At 37.4% G+C, this 16,281-nt stretch overlaps 1 protein-coding gene across 3 annotated transcripts in view; it reads left to right on the forward strand.

Annotated features, from left to right (window-relative positions):
- The window catches only part of LOC114269589 (uncharacterized), a 43,842-nt gene that overhangs the window by 7,899 nt on the left and 19,662 nt on the right, over positions 1 to 16,281 (forward strand). For 2 of the 3 annotated variants that reach the window (XM_082898909.1, XM_082898907.1), the window contains exons 3-6: positions 9 to 166; positions 265 to 410; positions 1,738 to 1,800; positions 1,890 to 1,982. In XM_082898909.1, coding sequence (XP_082755035.1) covers positions 9 to 166; positions 265 to 410; positions 1,738 to 1,800; positions 1,890 to 1,982 — 460 coding nt within the window. The remainder of the gene's footprint in view (positions 1 to 8; positions 167 to 264; positions 411 to 1,737; positions 1,801 to 1,889; positions 1,983 to 16,281) is intronic. The other variant, XM_082898908.1, reaches the window with a different exon arrangement.

A 16,281-nucleotide genomic window follows, 5' to 3' on the forward strand; every position in this document is an offset into this window, starting at 1 on the left:
TTTTGTAGGAATGCTTCACGTGGTTTATGTCAGTGTGAAACCGATGAATGGAAAACTGTCCACAAGGAGCTTTGGAGCTCTGTAATGTCACCTTATGAGGATAGATATGTTGATGTGAAGTTTGTTGATAAAATTGCTGGTTATGTGACGGTAACAGTTGATAAAGGTCAGGGATTTATCTCCTGGTGCTTGGGTTTAATTTATCTGTCTGTCTCCCTCCCTCCATCTTTTGATGTTTGTCTTTGGCTTTTGTGGTTTGTGCAGAGTTTCAAAGATGGCGTCTCTTTTGTCTTGCTTTTGGTTTTGTTTTATTGCTGTTGGCACCAGTGGTCAGCAGTTGGGTTCCCTTCTATTATAGCAGTTCAATGGCTGTTGGAGTTTTTCTTGTCATTATCATCCTTCTTTTTCAGGTATTTGGATTTGATGTGCATTGTATAGTAGTCTTTTTTTCAAAGAAAAAAAAAATCTGTTGCCTTTTATTTTACTCTGTATTCTCATATGGTGCTCTACTTATTCTTCGTAAGGTTTCAATTTCTATCACATAACAAAAATCAAAGTTGTTGGCCTGTTTAATTGTACAGAAATCTTGAAATGTTTTCAACATGAAACCTTCGCAACTTTTGACAAAAATCTGGTTGTAGAAAATACAGGCATTCGCTAGTAATATTGGTGATATGATCCATAACAACCAAAAATCTTATAACCTGTGTGGATTTTATATTTTCATGGCCTCTCCAAAGGAGAAGAAATGATGAGAAATAAAAATAGGGCTTAGATTTTTGTCCTTCTCCAGCTTTAGAATTAAATGATGAAGAGGATGGAAAAGTCTTCTTGTTTCTGTATTGCATAATTTATAGCGGCACTTCTTGAAGATACAATGAGTAATAGTTGTTTAACATCGACCAATTAATGTTCCTGTAAAGAGTGATCTGAACTGGGTCCATGGTGCCAAAAAGAAAAGAGGAAGGTCAAGAGTGGCATAGGATGGGAACTATAAACAAAAAAAGGAAAAAAAAAAAAAAGAGTGACATAGGATGGGGTGGTGACAAATTACATGATTGCTTCAGACTTAATCAAGAATATGGATTGGAATAGAGTGGATAGGAGAAAACAAATTCGTGTACGTGACGCCAGTTATTTGGGGCTAAGTGATGTAGAACAACTGGAAAAGAAGAATAGTAATACCGAAGAAAGAGAATAAACCACACAGAAAACAAAAATAAACCCTAAAATACTCAAATACAACTCTCAATTTTCAATACTCATTCAACGCTGAATAATCCTCCTACATAAAGGCCTAGTTACCCTTCTTATAAGACGAAAACTTAGCATTATGACTTGTGTTAGATTCATTATTCTTCAATTGAGTTTTTATTGCTGGCTGAATTGTTGGTGATGGGGAATATATTTGATTCTTCTTCTTATTAGTTTGATTTGGTGTAATGAATTTCTGGATTTGTTTTGAATATTGATTATTGAATATATTTGATTTTGCTTTGGAACTATTTCCCTTTTCTCTCCTCTCTTCATACTCTTCATACTCTTCTTACTTCTCTTCTCTTTCTCTTTCTCCTTCTTTATCATTCTTCTAGTGCTACATCTGTTGGAGCATGGGTTTACTATCATTTTGATTGCAAGTGCTAGAATTTTATAAAACATTTTACTGCCTAGTTTCATATGTTGCTTCTGAATTTATTGATGAAATATCTCATTGGACTGCTGCTGAAATTGGTTTAGGGGATGAAATTATTACCAACTGGGAGGAAAAATGTCTTCTACCTCACTTTATATGGATTGGTGGTAAGTGCTTTTCTGCTTTAGTATTGCGATGTTAGGATCTTTTTTTTGGTGTTTGTTATCTTATGGAATTGACTTGCGTTTGATGTCAGCTTGGAGCTGGTTCCTTCCTGTTACATCACTTTTCAATGTTGGTCAATTCAATTCTTGTCAGTTTTGGGCTGAGTGAAGAGATGCACAACCCTGTATGTCTTACTACCATTATGTTTATATAATGAAGACTTGTTTACCCAAAGTGATTGGCTTCATTTGGTCTGGAATGTACTGTATTTTAATTTTTTAGTGATGTAGTATAATAAATAGATAAGTCTGTTAAATAGCTTCTTAGTTGTAGTATATAATAGGTGATGTATTACCCTTTGTTGTCGGAATCGTGCAACCAGGTGGCGATTCTGAGTAAGAATCGCGATTCCGCGTTTTCCTAGAAAGAAACGTGTAAGAATCGCGTTTCTGTGGAGAGAGAAACGCGATTCAGTCAAAGATGGGATCGTAAATGAGAGAGAGAGAGAGAAACCTAGTCTTGCCGTCGATCTGTTACATGGATTCGCTGGTTTAGGGCATGGGTTTCTCGAACACGACTTTGATCTCTGTTACTTCGCCTTCGATCTGCTCACGATCTCCTCTTCACTCTCTGTCTTCATCTCTCTCAATCTCCTCTTCTGTCTTCTCTTCTTCAGCATCTCCTCGTCATCGTCTTCTTCTTCTTCGTCGTCGTCTTCTTCTCTCTCTCTCTCTCTTTCATCGATTTGTGTCCCCCTCCCGTTTTTAACATTTAATGAATATAATAAATAATATAATTACATAATATAATTTGTTATATATTAAATAATATAATTTGTTATATAATAAATCTAATTAAATTATATATAATAAAAAAAATCTAATAAAATTTATAAAATAAATCATCCAATTTTTTATTATTTATTTAAACATATGTTATTATTCTTTATTAGTTATATATATATTTTTATAATATATATATATATCAATTAAAAATAAAAAAATAATTTAACAATAACATTATTTAAAAAATATAATAAATAACTAAAATAATTAATGTGTATTATAAAAAATATTTATAAAAAAACTTCTAATGTGTATTAAAAAAAAATATATATATGTATATTACTGCTCCCGGATGCGCTCCCAACCTAATAAACTTCTATCAGCTCACGCTTCCCCGCTCCCGCTTCCGCTTCCGCTTCCGCTTCGTGCAACTAAGGTATTACCCATTGTACTTAGTTTTGGAATAAAGAATATATATTGTGATTGGAGTAGAGCTTAGTTTCTCTCTCTAGCCCTTAGGGGTTTTACCCCTAATTGGGGCATTTGTCTTCTCTCTCTCAATTTGATATTGATTTGGCATTTGGATTTCATTATTTGGTATTAGAGCATAGGATCTTGTACTTCATTGTTTCTAATTGTACATAGAGCTCGTCAATTAGAAAGGAGCAACATACCTGACTTTGGATCTAAACCCTGATTCTTGGGTGCAAACCCTAGATCATTTCACCAGAAGTTGCCATCACAAGTGTGATTGATTTGATTTGAAGCCATAGATTTGACATTGCAATCAAGAGTTGACCTTAGATTTGGTAGTCGCGACTTGCTTTTGGACCTTTCGTGCTGGTGATTCAACATCGCAGCAAGATCTTGAAGCCTTCATTCGAGTTCAGATCTTAGTTTGAAGCCCTTCATTTGTTTGAATATGTCAGGAAACCAGGGAATAACCATCTCTCTCTGAAGTATAAGTGGAAATTACAATTTGACCAGATTTCTTTGTTGACTTCACTGGACGAACGAGGGATTTTTTTTGGTTCAATTGTTCTGGGTTGCATCTGGTTCGAAGTTCAAACCTAGAATGTCTCTGAAGTTGAAGTTGAAGACCCATCGCTATTTGAAGACCCATTGCAAACTCGAAGTTGCTATTGTTCATCGCGATTGCACCTAGCTCTTTGATTGAGTTCGCGTTTGTTGGAGTTCTTGAATCCTCTTATTGAGTCAAGTTCACAGACTTCGAATTCGACTGGTCTTGCGATTTCAGTTTGGCTCTGCGATCTGACTTGCAAGATGAGATTTGATCTGGGTTTGGTCCTTCGACTCCAGTTTATCGCTGAATTAGGTATCACAACTCTTCGTGAACCAACTCCCTTGAACTCCATGTACCTCTTTGATTCTACATCTTGGGTTTGAAGCTGTGAGTCGACTTCGACAATCAATTGCAAGTTGCGATTCAACCCTCTACGACAAGTTGATGTCAGGAGTAGTGAACTCGTCTTCTTTTGAAGTTGCAACTGCAGATTACCAAAAAAATCAACTCAGATTTAATCTCATAGTTCAGAAGTGATTCAAAATCTGACCTAGTTATGTTTTTCAAGTTGATCGACATGACTCAATTCAATTCTGGTATGTTTGACTCAGTTTTCTTCTCAATTAGAATTGTCTTGAATCAATTCGCGATGTGGCTATCTTATTCTTGATTCTTGTTCTTGGATTGCATCTTTGATTATTTGCTGCTACATACTGCTGTGAATGGATATTGAATTGAGTTGTCCTTAATTGTGAAATTGGGTCTGAAACTGCGATCTCTGTAATCGGCATATCTAGACTGTTTGTGGGTCATATTGGGTTGTTTGGTTATGGCTAATCGGGATCGAGGTCATCGAGATGGCCGTGGTAGAGCTCATGCTCCGACTTTGGGTGAAGAAACTGAGATGAGGTTCTCAATTGGAAGGGACATTGATGCTAATCCAAATCAAAATTCATAATCAAAAAGATGAGTTGAAGGATGACTTGTCACATCGCAAGCCGCCATTGAAATATTTGACAGCTTTAAAGAAATTATTTGAAGTTTATCGTCAGGACTCTTTCATACCTCTTTACAAAGTTGTTTTGAGTTGAGTAGGTTGCTTCTTGTGTGCTCAGTTCACATTTGTGCCAAGGGAGGAAAGAAAGAACTTGTGTAGTGCCGAATTCCAGCTCGTGATCAACTATTCTCAAGGTTTTGCGTAGTGGATACATCGTTCTCATGGTTTTGCCTAGTGGATACATCGTCCATCCTATCATTGTATCAATCTTCTTAGCTTTGCTTTGGAAGATGTCATTTGCCAACCATTGGTCTCATTCGAACAGAATGAGTACTCTTTTGCATGAGTATGCAGGTTAGAGGTGAAAGGGTTTGGAAATGGGGGTCTATCTGCGTTTTTTAGCGAGAGGCTATGGACACATTGGTAGGTCGTTTTGCACACCAAAAATAAATCCTTACTAAGACCTTAATTCAATAGAATGGTGGTTTAGTTTGGGTTTCAATCCACAGGTACTAAAAAGCTAAGTTGTTTAAATTTCAGATTAATTCTTAAATCAATTCAAAAGAAGAAAAGAAGAATTTTGTATGAGCTTAATTAAATTAAACAAATAAATATAATTAAACTAGTATCAATCAAATAGAAGTGACTCGGGGTTTTGAATCCACCATAACCTTGTAATCAATGAACTGTAACAGTTTACAGATTTATTATTCAACTCAACTATGATCCGTTAGTGACTACAAGTCCCAATAGTATCGTCTAGAGGATAATTGGTAGTTTAACGATTAACATAGACTATCTAGTATTAGCACGAATCTTCTCTCCTAGCATAGACTATCTTAACCGAATGAAAGCAAATCAATGAAAACTGTTGTATAGGTATGCAATTAGAATCACAGAAACTAAGAACATGTGCCAGATAGAAAGATTCAAAACAAAGTAATAATATAGAAAAGCCTTTATCTTATACAATTGTTGAATCAATAATAAAAACCCCAAACTAAATATAAAACATTGTTACTTGACTAGAGTTTCATCCAAACGCTAAGAGGAGAGCTCCTTAGCCGCACATGTCTTCGTAGCCTCCCCCTTCTCTCTCTAAAATCAAGACCAATCCTAATAATGAATAGGGTTTTATATTTATAGACATTAGGAGCCTTCTAAGTAATACCCAAGAGGTTAGAACTTCCAAAAATGAAAGGAAAATTCGGATGTAATTATTCTCAGCTTTTTAGGCTCATCTTGTTGGCCTGTTTTGACCTGTTAAAAGTCAAAATTTGAAAATTTCTATTTCGCACAAAATCGTAGCCCTTTGAGTTATCTTTCTAATGCTGCTTGAATCACTTAAATCTGATATCGGACGAGAGAGATACATTCAAAATACTGAAGGCTGTGCTGAGTGACTTCTATAGCGGGATTGTAACAATTTTAACTTTTCTTTCTTCAAACCTCATGGGTTGGGCTTTTATTACTTGGTTAAAATTATTTAGATTCTTCTATGCCTCCAAAGCTGAGTTTGAGCATGGTCTTAGATTTCAAATATGAAATTAAGTCCAATTTCTACTCATAAACTTGAGTGACCTGCACATACACAAACATATTAAAATTATCAAGTAACAATGATTAAAGGACTTAACAAGTATACTTTAAGGGGCCTAAATGTATACATTTTGGCAACTGTCACACACAAGGTTTTAAGAAGCGGCCACAACCGTTATGTAACGGTTGTGGTGGTTACCGCTATCCATTACGGCCGCTATAGCGGTGTGATAGAAATTCATGTGTAATGGCCGTTTCGATGTTACATAACGGCCGTAGCGGTACCGTAACGGCCGTAACGGTCCGTTAGACACCGTTACATTACACCCAAGGTTTCAAAATGTGGCGTTACATAACGGTTGCAGTGGTAGGCACCACGCGTTACCCTCGCTTTTGCTGTGTGATTAAGATTCACAGGTGTGTCGGCCGTAGCGGCTGCTGTAGCGGTCATTACGGTGCCGTAATAGTTTGTTACGCACCGTTATGTAAAAAAAACAAAAAAAAAGGGAGCTGAAAATGGGGGAAGAGGGATAGAGAGAAGGAAAAAAAAAAAAAAGCTGAAAATGGGGGAAGAGGGATAGAGAGAGGAGGGAAGATGGAAGAGTAAGAGATAGAGAGAGAAGAGGGAAGATGAAGAAAATGTTATTGATATGTTGAAGTTATAAGACCTATGCTATTCTATTCGGTTGTTATCACTTAACCATTTTATTTGTGTCAATCTATATATTGTTTGAAAATAATAATAATAAATGTATGTATATTTAGACTCTTATTTATTCTTACTTTTTGTCATTGTTTATCTTATATATAATAGTTAGTGATTATTTTTTTGTAAAATATCTAGAAAATATAACACCTATAATTATATATTAATACATATTTTATACTTGTTAATTTTTTTTGATTAGTTTATTTTATTTTTATTTACAGGTTATCAAAAAGAGAATGAATATTCAAGTGATCCAAAAAAAAAAAAAAAAAAAAATCTTTATAATTTATTTTTAAATTTTTATATGATTACATTAGCATGTATAATTTATTTTTTAAAACTATTCAAGTTAAAATTTGCATATGCTTTCACAAGTATAATAATTAAAAAAAATAATTTTATACGTCTGAGTCTAATAAATTTTTTTTTTGCCACAAGCGTAATATGGATTTATGACATATAAAGTCATTAATTATTAAAAAAATGTAAAAAACTCAGTTTATAGTGATTTAAAAATATGAAATATATTGGATCATACTTAAAAATTTACAAAAATTGATCAATATTTATTTTAAAACCCAATAAATATGATTATGGAAAAAAAAATATGCGTATCGGTAAGTTTTTTTCAAATTGTGCGAAAAATAAAAAAATCCACGGTTCCGGTTATCGCAACCGTTATGTTACGGCCTTTACACCCCGCAACCGTACCACCGCCACTATTACAGCGACTGCAACCGCTTTTCAGAACCTTGGCAGCACCTATTCCTTACATATCGTTACATGGGTAGTATTACATCACCTATTTGTATACTACAACTAATAAGCTATTTAACAAACACTTAGTCTATTTATTATACTTCATCATATAGATTATATACATTCTAAACCCTACCCTGCTTTTGAAGTATGACAAATTTCGCTTGTGCAACCCTTTAACTAAAACTCAACAAAAATGATTTGATAAATGTTCAACTCATCTAAGAGCTTAAACTGTTGGAGAAAGTGGTGACTTCACTATTTATAAATTATATCCTCAACAAGCCCCTCACATATGGCCAAACTCTCCTCCAAAAGCAGGCCAAAGAGGTGCAAGTATTATAATTATCAGGTAGGTGTTGAGGTTCAAAGACATGATCTATTACATGCTCTAGTACCATGATAGATTGTTGACGAGCAACTCTTCCTGTCCTTCAACATGATCCTTAAAGTTTTATGTTGTTGTAGCAACTTTTCTGGCTTCCATAATACTCATCGTTAGTAAAAGAGTGGAAAATAATCAAAGAAGAATACAATTTTCCTGAGATTAGAAAAAAAAGGAAATGCAAGTACATGTGTTGCATGAAAATAAACAAGAAGAGAACATTCCTAATTAAAGAAGAATACATTTGCATGAGTTGTATTACATTTGTTTGCAAGAACTAATTTAGCCCCTTGAACACTCCACCCGTGCTTCTTGGACAAAAATAATCCCCCATAATAACCATTGAAGTCCAATAAAAAATTACCAAAACATCCTCGTTCTCTTACATTACACCGGGCAAAAGATCGAAGGAATAGAGACTTGAGACTCCAGCCTTGATACTATACCTTGAGGTATCTTACCTTATGTCTTCCACCCTATGAAGCACGCGTACGGGTACGAGTATGGGTACGTTGATTTGGTAAAATCTAAAAAAGTAAATCACGGGTATAACTAGGTACGTTAGTAAAAAAAGATTTAATTTTAATTTAGAGTTGTGCAAAAATCAGGTAGATGGTTTAGTTGTGTAAGAAATGATGTATTATTGATTGATGTATGTTTTTTTATATTTTGATATATTACAATGATTCCTATATATAGAAGAGGGTGAGTGTGTAGTAGGTGAGGAGTAGGTGAGGAGTAGGTGGAGAGTAGGTGAGTGTGTAGTAGGTGGTAGTGGTAGGTGTGTAGTAGGTGAATTTTAACAGCCCCCCGCAATCTCAAGGGGGATAGGAACTAACCAACTTGTGTTTGGAGAGAGTTACAAAACAAGAAAATACATAAAAATAAAAGAGGATAGGTGACACTGTATGGTCGTGTCAGACCATTGGTGAAGACACTGGATGGTGGTGTCATAACGTTGTAGAGGACACTGGATGGCGGTGTCAGACCGATGTAGAAGACAGTTTATGGGGTCATGTCGGACCGTTGTAGCAGACAATGTTGTGATAGTTGTTGTGACAGTTTACGGAGTCTTGCTGGACCCTTGTAGAAACTAACCGGAATCAATGTCGGGACAGTTTACAGAGTCTTGTCGGACCCATGAAGGAGCTAACCGGAATCAATGTCGGGACAGTTTACAGAGTCTTGTCGGACCCTTAAAAAGTCGCACCCTCAAAAGGTGTGCCCAATCTTTCAAAAGGCGTGCCATCAAAAGGCGTGCCCAATCCATAAAAAGACGTGCTAGATATGATGGCGAGGCACGTGAGTGCCTTGGCTGGCGCGCCCGTGTGTCGTCTGGCGTCAAGTGGCGCGCGATACGCGTGGCTGCCTCGGCTATTTAACCAAGACGGAGGCTGAGGCTGAGGCTGAGGCTGAGGCTGAGGCAGAAGCTGAGACAGAAAAACTGAGAGAAACCTCTGAAAAATTCTTCGTTTTGCTGAGAAAGATACTCTGTAACACTCTGTTGCCCAAAAAAATGGCTTCGTCTTCCCGCGGTCTGCTCACTCTCTTTCCCGACCTCAACGAGTCAACAAGAGAGATAACTGGTGCGGTGGCACTGGAACCTCAACCAAGCGTCCCGGAGTTTGCTCCGTTGAACTTTCCTATGCGGTCTGTGGAGCAAAGAATGGCAGTGCAGTCGGATGTGGAGGCCAATCAGTATACATTGAAGTCATGTGTGGAAACCATGACTGCGGTTACAAATTTGTCGAACCGGCTGCAGAGTAGGACAAATGAGGTGCAGCAGTTAAACGCCCAACTGGCTCTGCTCCAACGCATGTATAAGGATGCGCGAGCAGAGATAAGTGTGCTAAAGGCGGAAAACAAGGAGCTGAAGCGGAAGGCCACCGTTATGTTCCGATTTGGAGGTCCGCCATATGCTGCAGTGGAGGAGCAGGGATTAGTGATCGTGCCCAGTGGAGTGGGAAACACGGAGGCAACACCGGCAAGGGCTGCCCAGGACGGAGGCAAGAAGAAAAGACCGGCGGAATAGGCGAAGAAGTGAGGTCGGTGGGTGGCCGTCTGCAGAAAAGAAAACAAATCTGTGGGTGTTGTGTTTTGGTTTGGTGTTTTTTTTTGTTTGTTTTTTTTTTTTTTTGTGTAAAATTGTGATTGGGGTTGATCCCTGAGATAAATAAAATATGGTTTGGTGTGCAAAGCTATATGGTATGAATGGAATTTGAAAAAGATTAAAAATAATGTGAAAGAAAAATAAAGAAAGAAATAATAAGAAGAAAGTTGAAATCAAAACGGCAATGGTGTTCGGTTTTTTATTTTTTATTTTTTGGGTTTAATAATAATAATAATAATATATGTATAGATAGAAAAGAAAAGAAATTGAATTCAATGTATATATATGTATATGTTTACATATTAAAATATAGATAGAATATATTATGATGAGATTTTGGATGGAAAAAATGATAAATTATTTTAAGAGATAGTGGGTGATAAGAAAAAGAGGGAATGAATAGAAGGTTTTTTTTTTTTTTTTTTTTTTTTTTTTTTTTTTAAATAAAAGATAAAAAGAGGGGTGGTGGAAGATTATTATATGATGAGTGGGTCGGTAGGATGATGATGATTGGGTGAGTGGTGGTCAATACAGGGAACTTTCCAGTTGGAGCCGCACACAGGGCACAGAAGGCTGCCTTGCGTATGAGTGTGCGTGACGATGCTTTACTGAGTGTGCTCACAATGCTTTACTGCAGAAGGTGATGGATAATAAAGACGATGCAGGGAAAGTGAAATTGAGAGTGGTGGTCAAAATCGAGAGTGCTTCATCCACCATACCCAAGTTCTTATCTTCAAGTAAATGAAGTAATGGTGGTATGATACCCGCCTTAATGGCTCTGGACTTGTTAAGCATGTTGAGTGACAAGTTAAAAAGTGCAGTAGCAGCGTCCTTTTTACCTCTGATTGTCCCAGTCCTCAAGAGATCCACTAGAGGAGGAATCCCATTTAAGCAACCGATCATCACCTTGTTCTCATCGAGCATTAACAGACTAAAGAGTGTCGCAGCAGAGTTCTCCCTAGCCTCGTCTGTCCCGTTCTGCAAGATTTCAATGATAGTGGGAATGGCAAAGATTAAAAATTACTTTGGGTACCTCAATGAGTAAGAAATAGCGAGTTTGGGTGGTACTATATCTCCAAACAAAGCTGTTTACTAGGCCATCTTCAGTATAACTCTTCTAACAACCTTTCCCAGATACATTCCTGAAATGAGCTTTTCGAAGATCTGGTTACCCGGATTTGAGCTTTCAGCATCTAAAGAAGCATCAAACTCGGTTAATGGAAGATGGGAGGAACGTCGAAGAAGATGATAGCGACGCAGGCGGAGATGGTGGAAGCGAAGGTCCCAAAAGCATACAGAGAACAGTGCGCACACCTGCTGATACCCCTCAACAAGTGCCGCCAAGCCGAGCTATACCTCCCATGGAAGTGCGAGATCGAGCGTCACTCCTACGAGAAGTGCGAGTACGAGCTCGTCATGGAAAGGATGCTCCAAATGCAAAAGATCCGCGAACAAGAGGCCAATTCCAAGCTCTCCCACAAACAGGGCAGCGGGGTACCAGTACAAACTTGGGTTGCCTCCGAGAGAGAGAGAGAGAAGATTTGGACAATGATGGGAAGGTATGTGTAGAAAATTCTAACGGACTAGGTTGAGGTCCGGCGGGCGGCCAAGGCGAGGTTGCCGCCCACCGGTAAAGCGAGAAATACTAAGGTCTTAACCTTGCTCTGATACCATGTAAGAAATGATGTATTATTGATTGATGTATGTTTTTTTATATTTTGATATATTACAATGATTCCTATATATAGAAGAGGGTGAGCGTGTAGTAGGTGAGGAGTAGGTGAGGAGTAGGTGGAGAGTAGGTGAGTGTGTAGTAGGTGGTAGTGGTAGGTGTGTAGTAGGTGAATTTTAACAAGTTGGTTAAGATACAACGTACAATTTACATTTAATACCAAAAGTAAGGTATAAAGCAAAATTAAATGTCATTATATTAAATAACTGACAAACCAAAGCTTAATTTTAAAATCAATACATAAAAAATCCAATGAAACTGAATTCACCTTTGTATAAAAGAAAATATTATTCCGGCTTCAGTATGACTTTGGTATATACTAGGTACCTCTAGGGAATGACAAAAATTAAGAAGAAAAATTTAGGTATGTGCTTTGTGTACCTGATATGTATGCAGAACAACAATACAAATTACTAGTACCCGATACGGGAATAGCATGTCTGTCGAAGTACCTATACTTCATTGTTCCACCCAATGCTATGGAACTTGCCTACTCGTTGTCCATAAGAGAGACTTGCAAACCCTCTTTTGAACAATCAACTCTAATCATCTCCCACCCTTTGTATTATTCAGAGCTATTGTATTGCTCCACTCAGGTCTTGAAGCATCTCCCTCTTTTGTTCCTTCTCGAGCACACATTTCTTGCCAATCAAAGCTTCCCCTTCTGAGAACAAAGACCACCTCCTTTTCACAACCACCAAAGATGCCCCATAGAGCTGAATAATGACCATATAATGAGGGGTGATTGTCTAGAAGAATAAGGCCTGACTCTTTTCACAAGGTCTATTAGGATAAAAAGAATAAGCCCCCGAAAGCAAACACACCAAAGCTTGATGGCACTGAGGATCATTTTGACAAAATGCGACTCTTATGTCTTCAACCATGAGTAGGGCTTGATTGTTGGGATAGTGTGTAACCCATTTTCCTTTCTATTCCTAGCTCGAATAAAACAAACCATTTTTTCTCATCCCATCAGGAACTAGCCTAGTCCAAAGTCTATTGTGTAGAATGTTCAAAAAATTATCCAAATCGTTCAATCCGAATGACCCGACTAGAGCATCATCGGATGGTTTTGAAATTAGTTACGGTTTGTGGTGGGTGAAGTTCTTAATTTTTTCAATCAACCGGTTGGATGTCGGGTCTACTGTCCAGAAATCCGCCACCCAAACCAACTAATGTATTTACTTAGCATATTGCATCTACATGTGTTACGTTGGTATTGGTTCTTGAGTCACTTTCCTTATCATATTATCTTATCTCTAAAGACTAGACCTATCTAAAAAAAGACTAGACCTATGTACTACCCTTTGCCCTTTTACCTATAGTCATATCTAAGTCTTCTCTCTCTCCCATCATATCACTCAGAGTCACTTTTTTCTGTGTTTGTCTTTTGTTCTCTCCTTTGGAAGCCATGATCTGATGAATGAAGATCTATGAAGCATGGGTACTCAAAAAATGGTGCCGTACGAGTATCGGGTACTTACTGGGTGCGGGTGCGTGTACCGGTATGATTGCACGTGTATTGGGTACGCTAAATACATGCTGGGTATGGCAGATACGTTTGGGTATATCGTGGCTACGGGCTGGGTATGTTTTGGGTATGGTGTGTTATTTTTTTTTTTTTTTGCAGCTACAAAATTTGTTGCAGCCTTTATTATTCTTCTTTCAACTTTGAAAATCATTAGGTAATTTGTTTTTAACATTCTTTACCCATGAGTCATGGCTATGCTCTCTTTTGCATCATGTTTTAGACAATCAAAAAAGAAAAAGAAAAAGAAAGAATTATATAACTTTTTAAACAAGTTGTTCTTCTTTTAGTTTTGATATTAAAACTTTGATTTGTATGTTGAATGTTTAACTATAAATAATAAAAAAATAAAATTTGATGTTCCCCAACCATATCCATATCCGTATCCTACTTTTTAAAGAATTTGACGTAACGGTGTACCCTTATCGTACCTGTACTCGTATCCATACCCGTACCTGTGCTTCCTAGATGAAGATCATCGCTTTTAGTCTCTCAAAATCTTCTTACAATATGCAATCTCACGGTTTCACTTCTCTCCGTCTTGTTGCATCATTAATACCAAACAACTGTAGGCCAAGCTGCTGTTGCAAGATGGAGGTAGTGGCAAGCTGTGATAAGATGGAGGCAGAGACAATATTCACTCTTTTTCGTTGATCTGCCTTACCCTCATTCTGTCTATCACTCTTCAATCTCTCTCTAGTCTCCACTATCCAATCTTCGCAGTCTCATCTCTTACCCCCTTTCCCTCTTCGGTCTTACTTTCCTTTACAATTGATTTTTTTCCTTAGTGTTGTGGTTGATTGCAAGAAAAAAGAAGACAAAAAATGAACCACCCAATAGACCCGTCTGAAAACGATTGCAATCCGAATGACACATTTGGTCCAGTTTTTTTCCTAGTGTTCGGTCGAAGGCGGATGCTTGTGCTTCCCACTTTAAAGGACCAGTTTGTGTGACGAGCCAATGGCAAACCCAAACCAATCCAACCCTTGAACACACTTACTCTTGTCGTAACCCAACAGTTACTCAAGAGCCGAAATGGTTGGTATTTCCCAGACCCACTACCTTCTGCCTAGTGTCATAGACTTGCAAATTCTGAAGCTATCCCTCACTAAGAAAGACCTGGGAGGTTCTGGAGATTGTTGGAAAATTCTAGAACTCTCTAGAGCTTTGTAGAGTATTGTACATAAGTCTAGAAGCTTGTACATAATAGTTGTATATTCTAGAATAGTCTACTAGATGTAGTAGGAGGAAGTGTCTAGAACACTCTCCATCCTTGTAGTTCTAGAGTGTTCATTGTAGCTTATAAAAGGGGGAGGGCCTCATTTACCCAAGTAACCAAGTGTAATCCAAAGCATTCAAGCAATACAAGTAAAGCATTCTCCAGGAGCTCTCTCTAAGTTTCTCTAAGTCTCTCTTGTGTGTGCAAACTTCTCCTAGCTCTCTTCCGAAAAAGGCTTACTTAGGTGCAAGGCGTGCATAAGCATCTAAGGCCGCACGGTTGGCTTGGAAAAACCAAGGCCGCGACACTAGGCAATGTGGCACGTTTCTCTCCATGCACCTGTCCTATAGCTAGGGGACTTATCCAATGCACCCTACCAAACTGATCCGACCTGACCCGACATGCTATGGACGGTTTCGTGAAGTTGCATGGTCGGTAGTGGGTTGGAAGTGTCGATTTTTATATTTTTGGTTGGCTCTTGGAATGTGGAAAAAAAACAATAATTGGACCCCGAACCATCCAATTTATGTGTATGTATACAGGATATTCATTACACGTGCCATTGTGTCTTTGGAAATTGAGATCACACTCTTCATCTTTTTACTTCTCAATCTGACATCCATCTTTTTTTATTTTTAAATACTATTTCATTCTCTTTCTTCTTAAATGACTTTACTGTTTCTCTTTCTTCTCAATCGACATCGACTCATATTTAAAATCTATCATTCTCTTTTTCTTCTTAAATGGTTTTATTTAATTCTCTCTTTTTTTTTCAGATGACTTGTAGTATTTGAAATCTCTCTCTCTCTCTCTCTCCCCCCTTAAATAGTATTGTTTGATTTTTTCTCTTTCTTTTTCATTCTCTTTCTACATCTAACACATACACAATCTCTTTTAACCTACATCTCATCTCTCTCTCTCTCTCTCTCTCTCAACGATGCAATCAAAGGAAGAACCCAAATGTTTTACTTGTAGAAACTAAGGTATTGAAGCATATTGATTTGGTGTTCTTTGAATTATTTTTAAACCCTCCCTTTGAAATCCCCTACACTTAGATCTCCATCACTGCTCTCCCTCTCTCATTTGTGATTTTTATGTATTCATCAAATGGTTGAGGTTGATTTGGGTCAGATGAAACAGTGCTACTGCTTAACTCTTTTTGTTTTTCTTAGATCTATGTATGTGCGTAGAGAGTATGCGGGTCTTGAAGCCGACCAAAAGCAACATTTAAACTGGAGGAAGAAAATTGGTTGATTTTGAAAGGAGTTTCGGTCAAAATTGGATAGTCAGTTTTGGAATCCGAAATGGTCGGTGTATACACAAATTTCTTATTTGCAAAAATAAAGACAGAAAAATAGAGTAACAAATATAAATTTATTGATTTAAAATAAAATGAGTACAATCTCTAAGGAAATTTCTACTCAAAAAAAATCCTCTGATTCTTCTCTTCAGTAAGTTGCTTAGAGGGCTTGATAGCTTGTTTTGGAATTGAGTGGCGAAATCTCCTCCAAGTAACGCGACGAAGACCGTGAGGGCTTGATAGGTTTTTCCCAAATCAGGTTTGTAGAATCCCCTCCAATTTAGTAGAAGACGACAATATGTTTGATGATGAACTTTGATTTGAATCTCCGAACTTTATGTTTTATGGAGATTGATTGGCTTTGGTGAAGAAACCTCGGGGCTTTAGGCTTGAATC

Source organism: Camellia sinensis, chromosome 12, assembly GCF_055761805.1.
Source record: "Camellia sinensis isolate YWXY chromosome 12, ASM5576180v1, whole genome shotgun sequence".
Classification (NCBI taxonomy): Eukaryota; Viridiplantae; Streptophyta; class Magnoliopsida; order Ericales; family Theaceae; genus Camellia; species Camellia sinensis.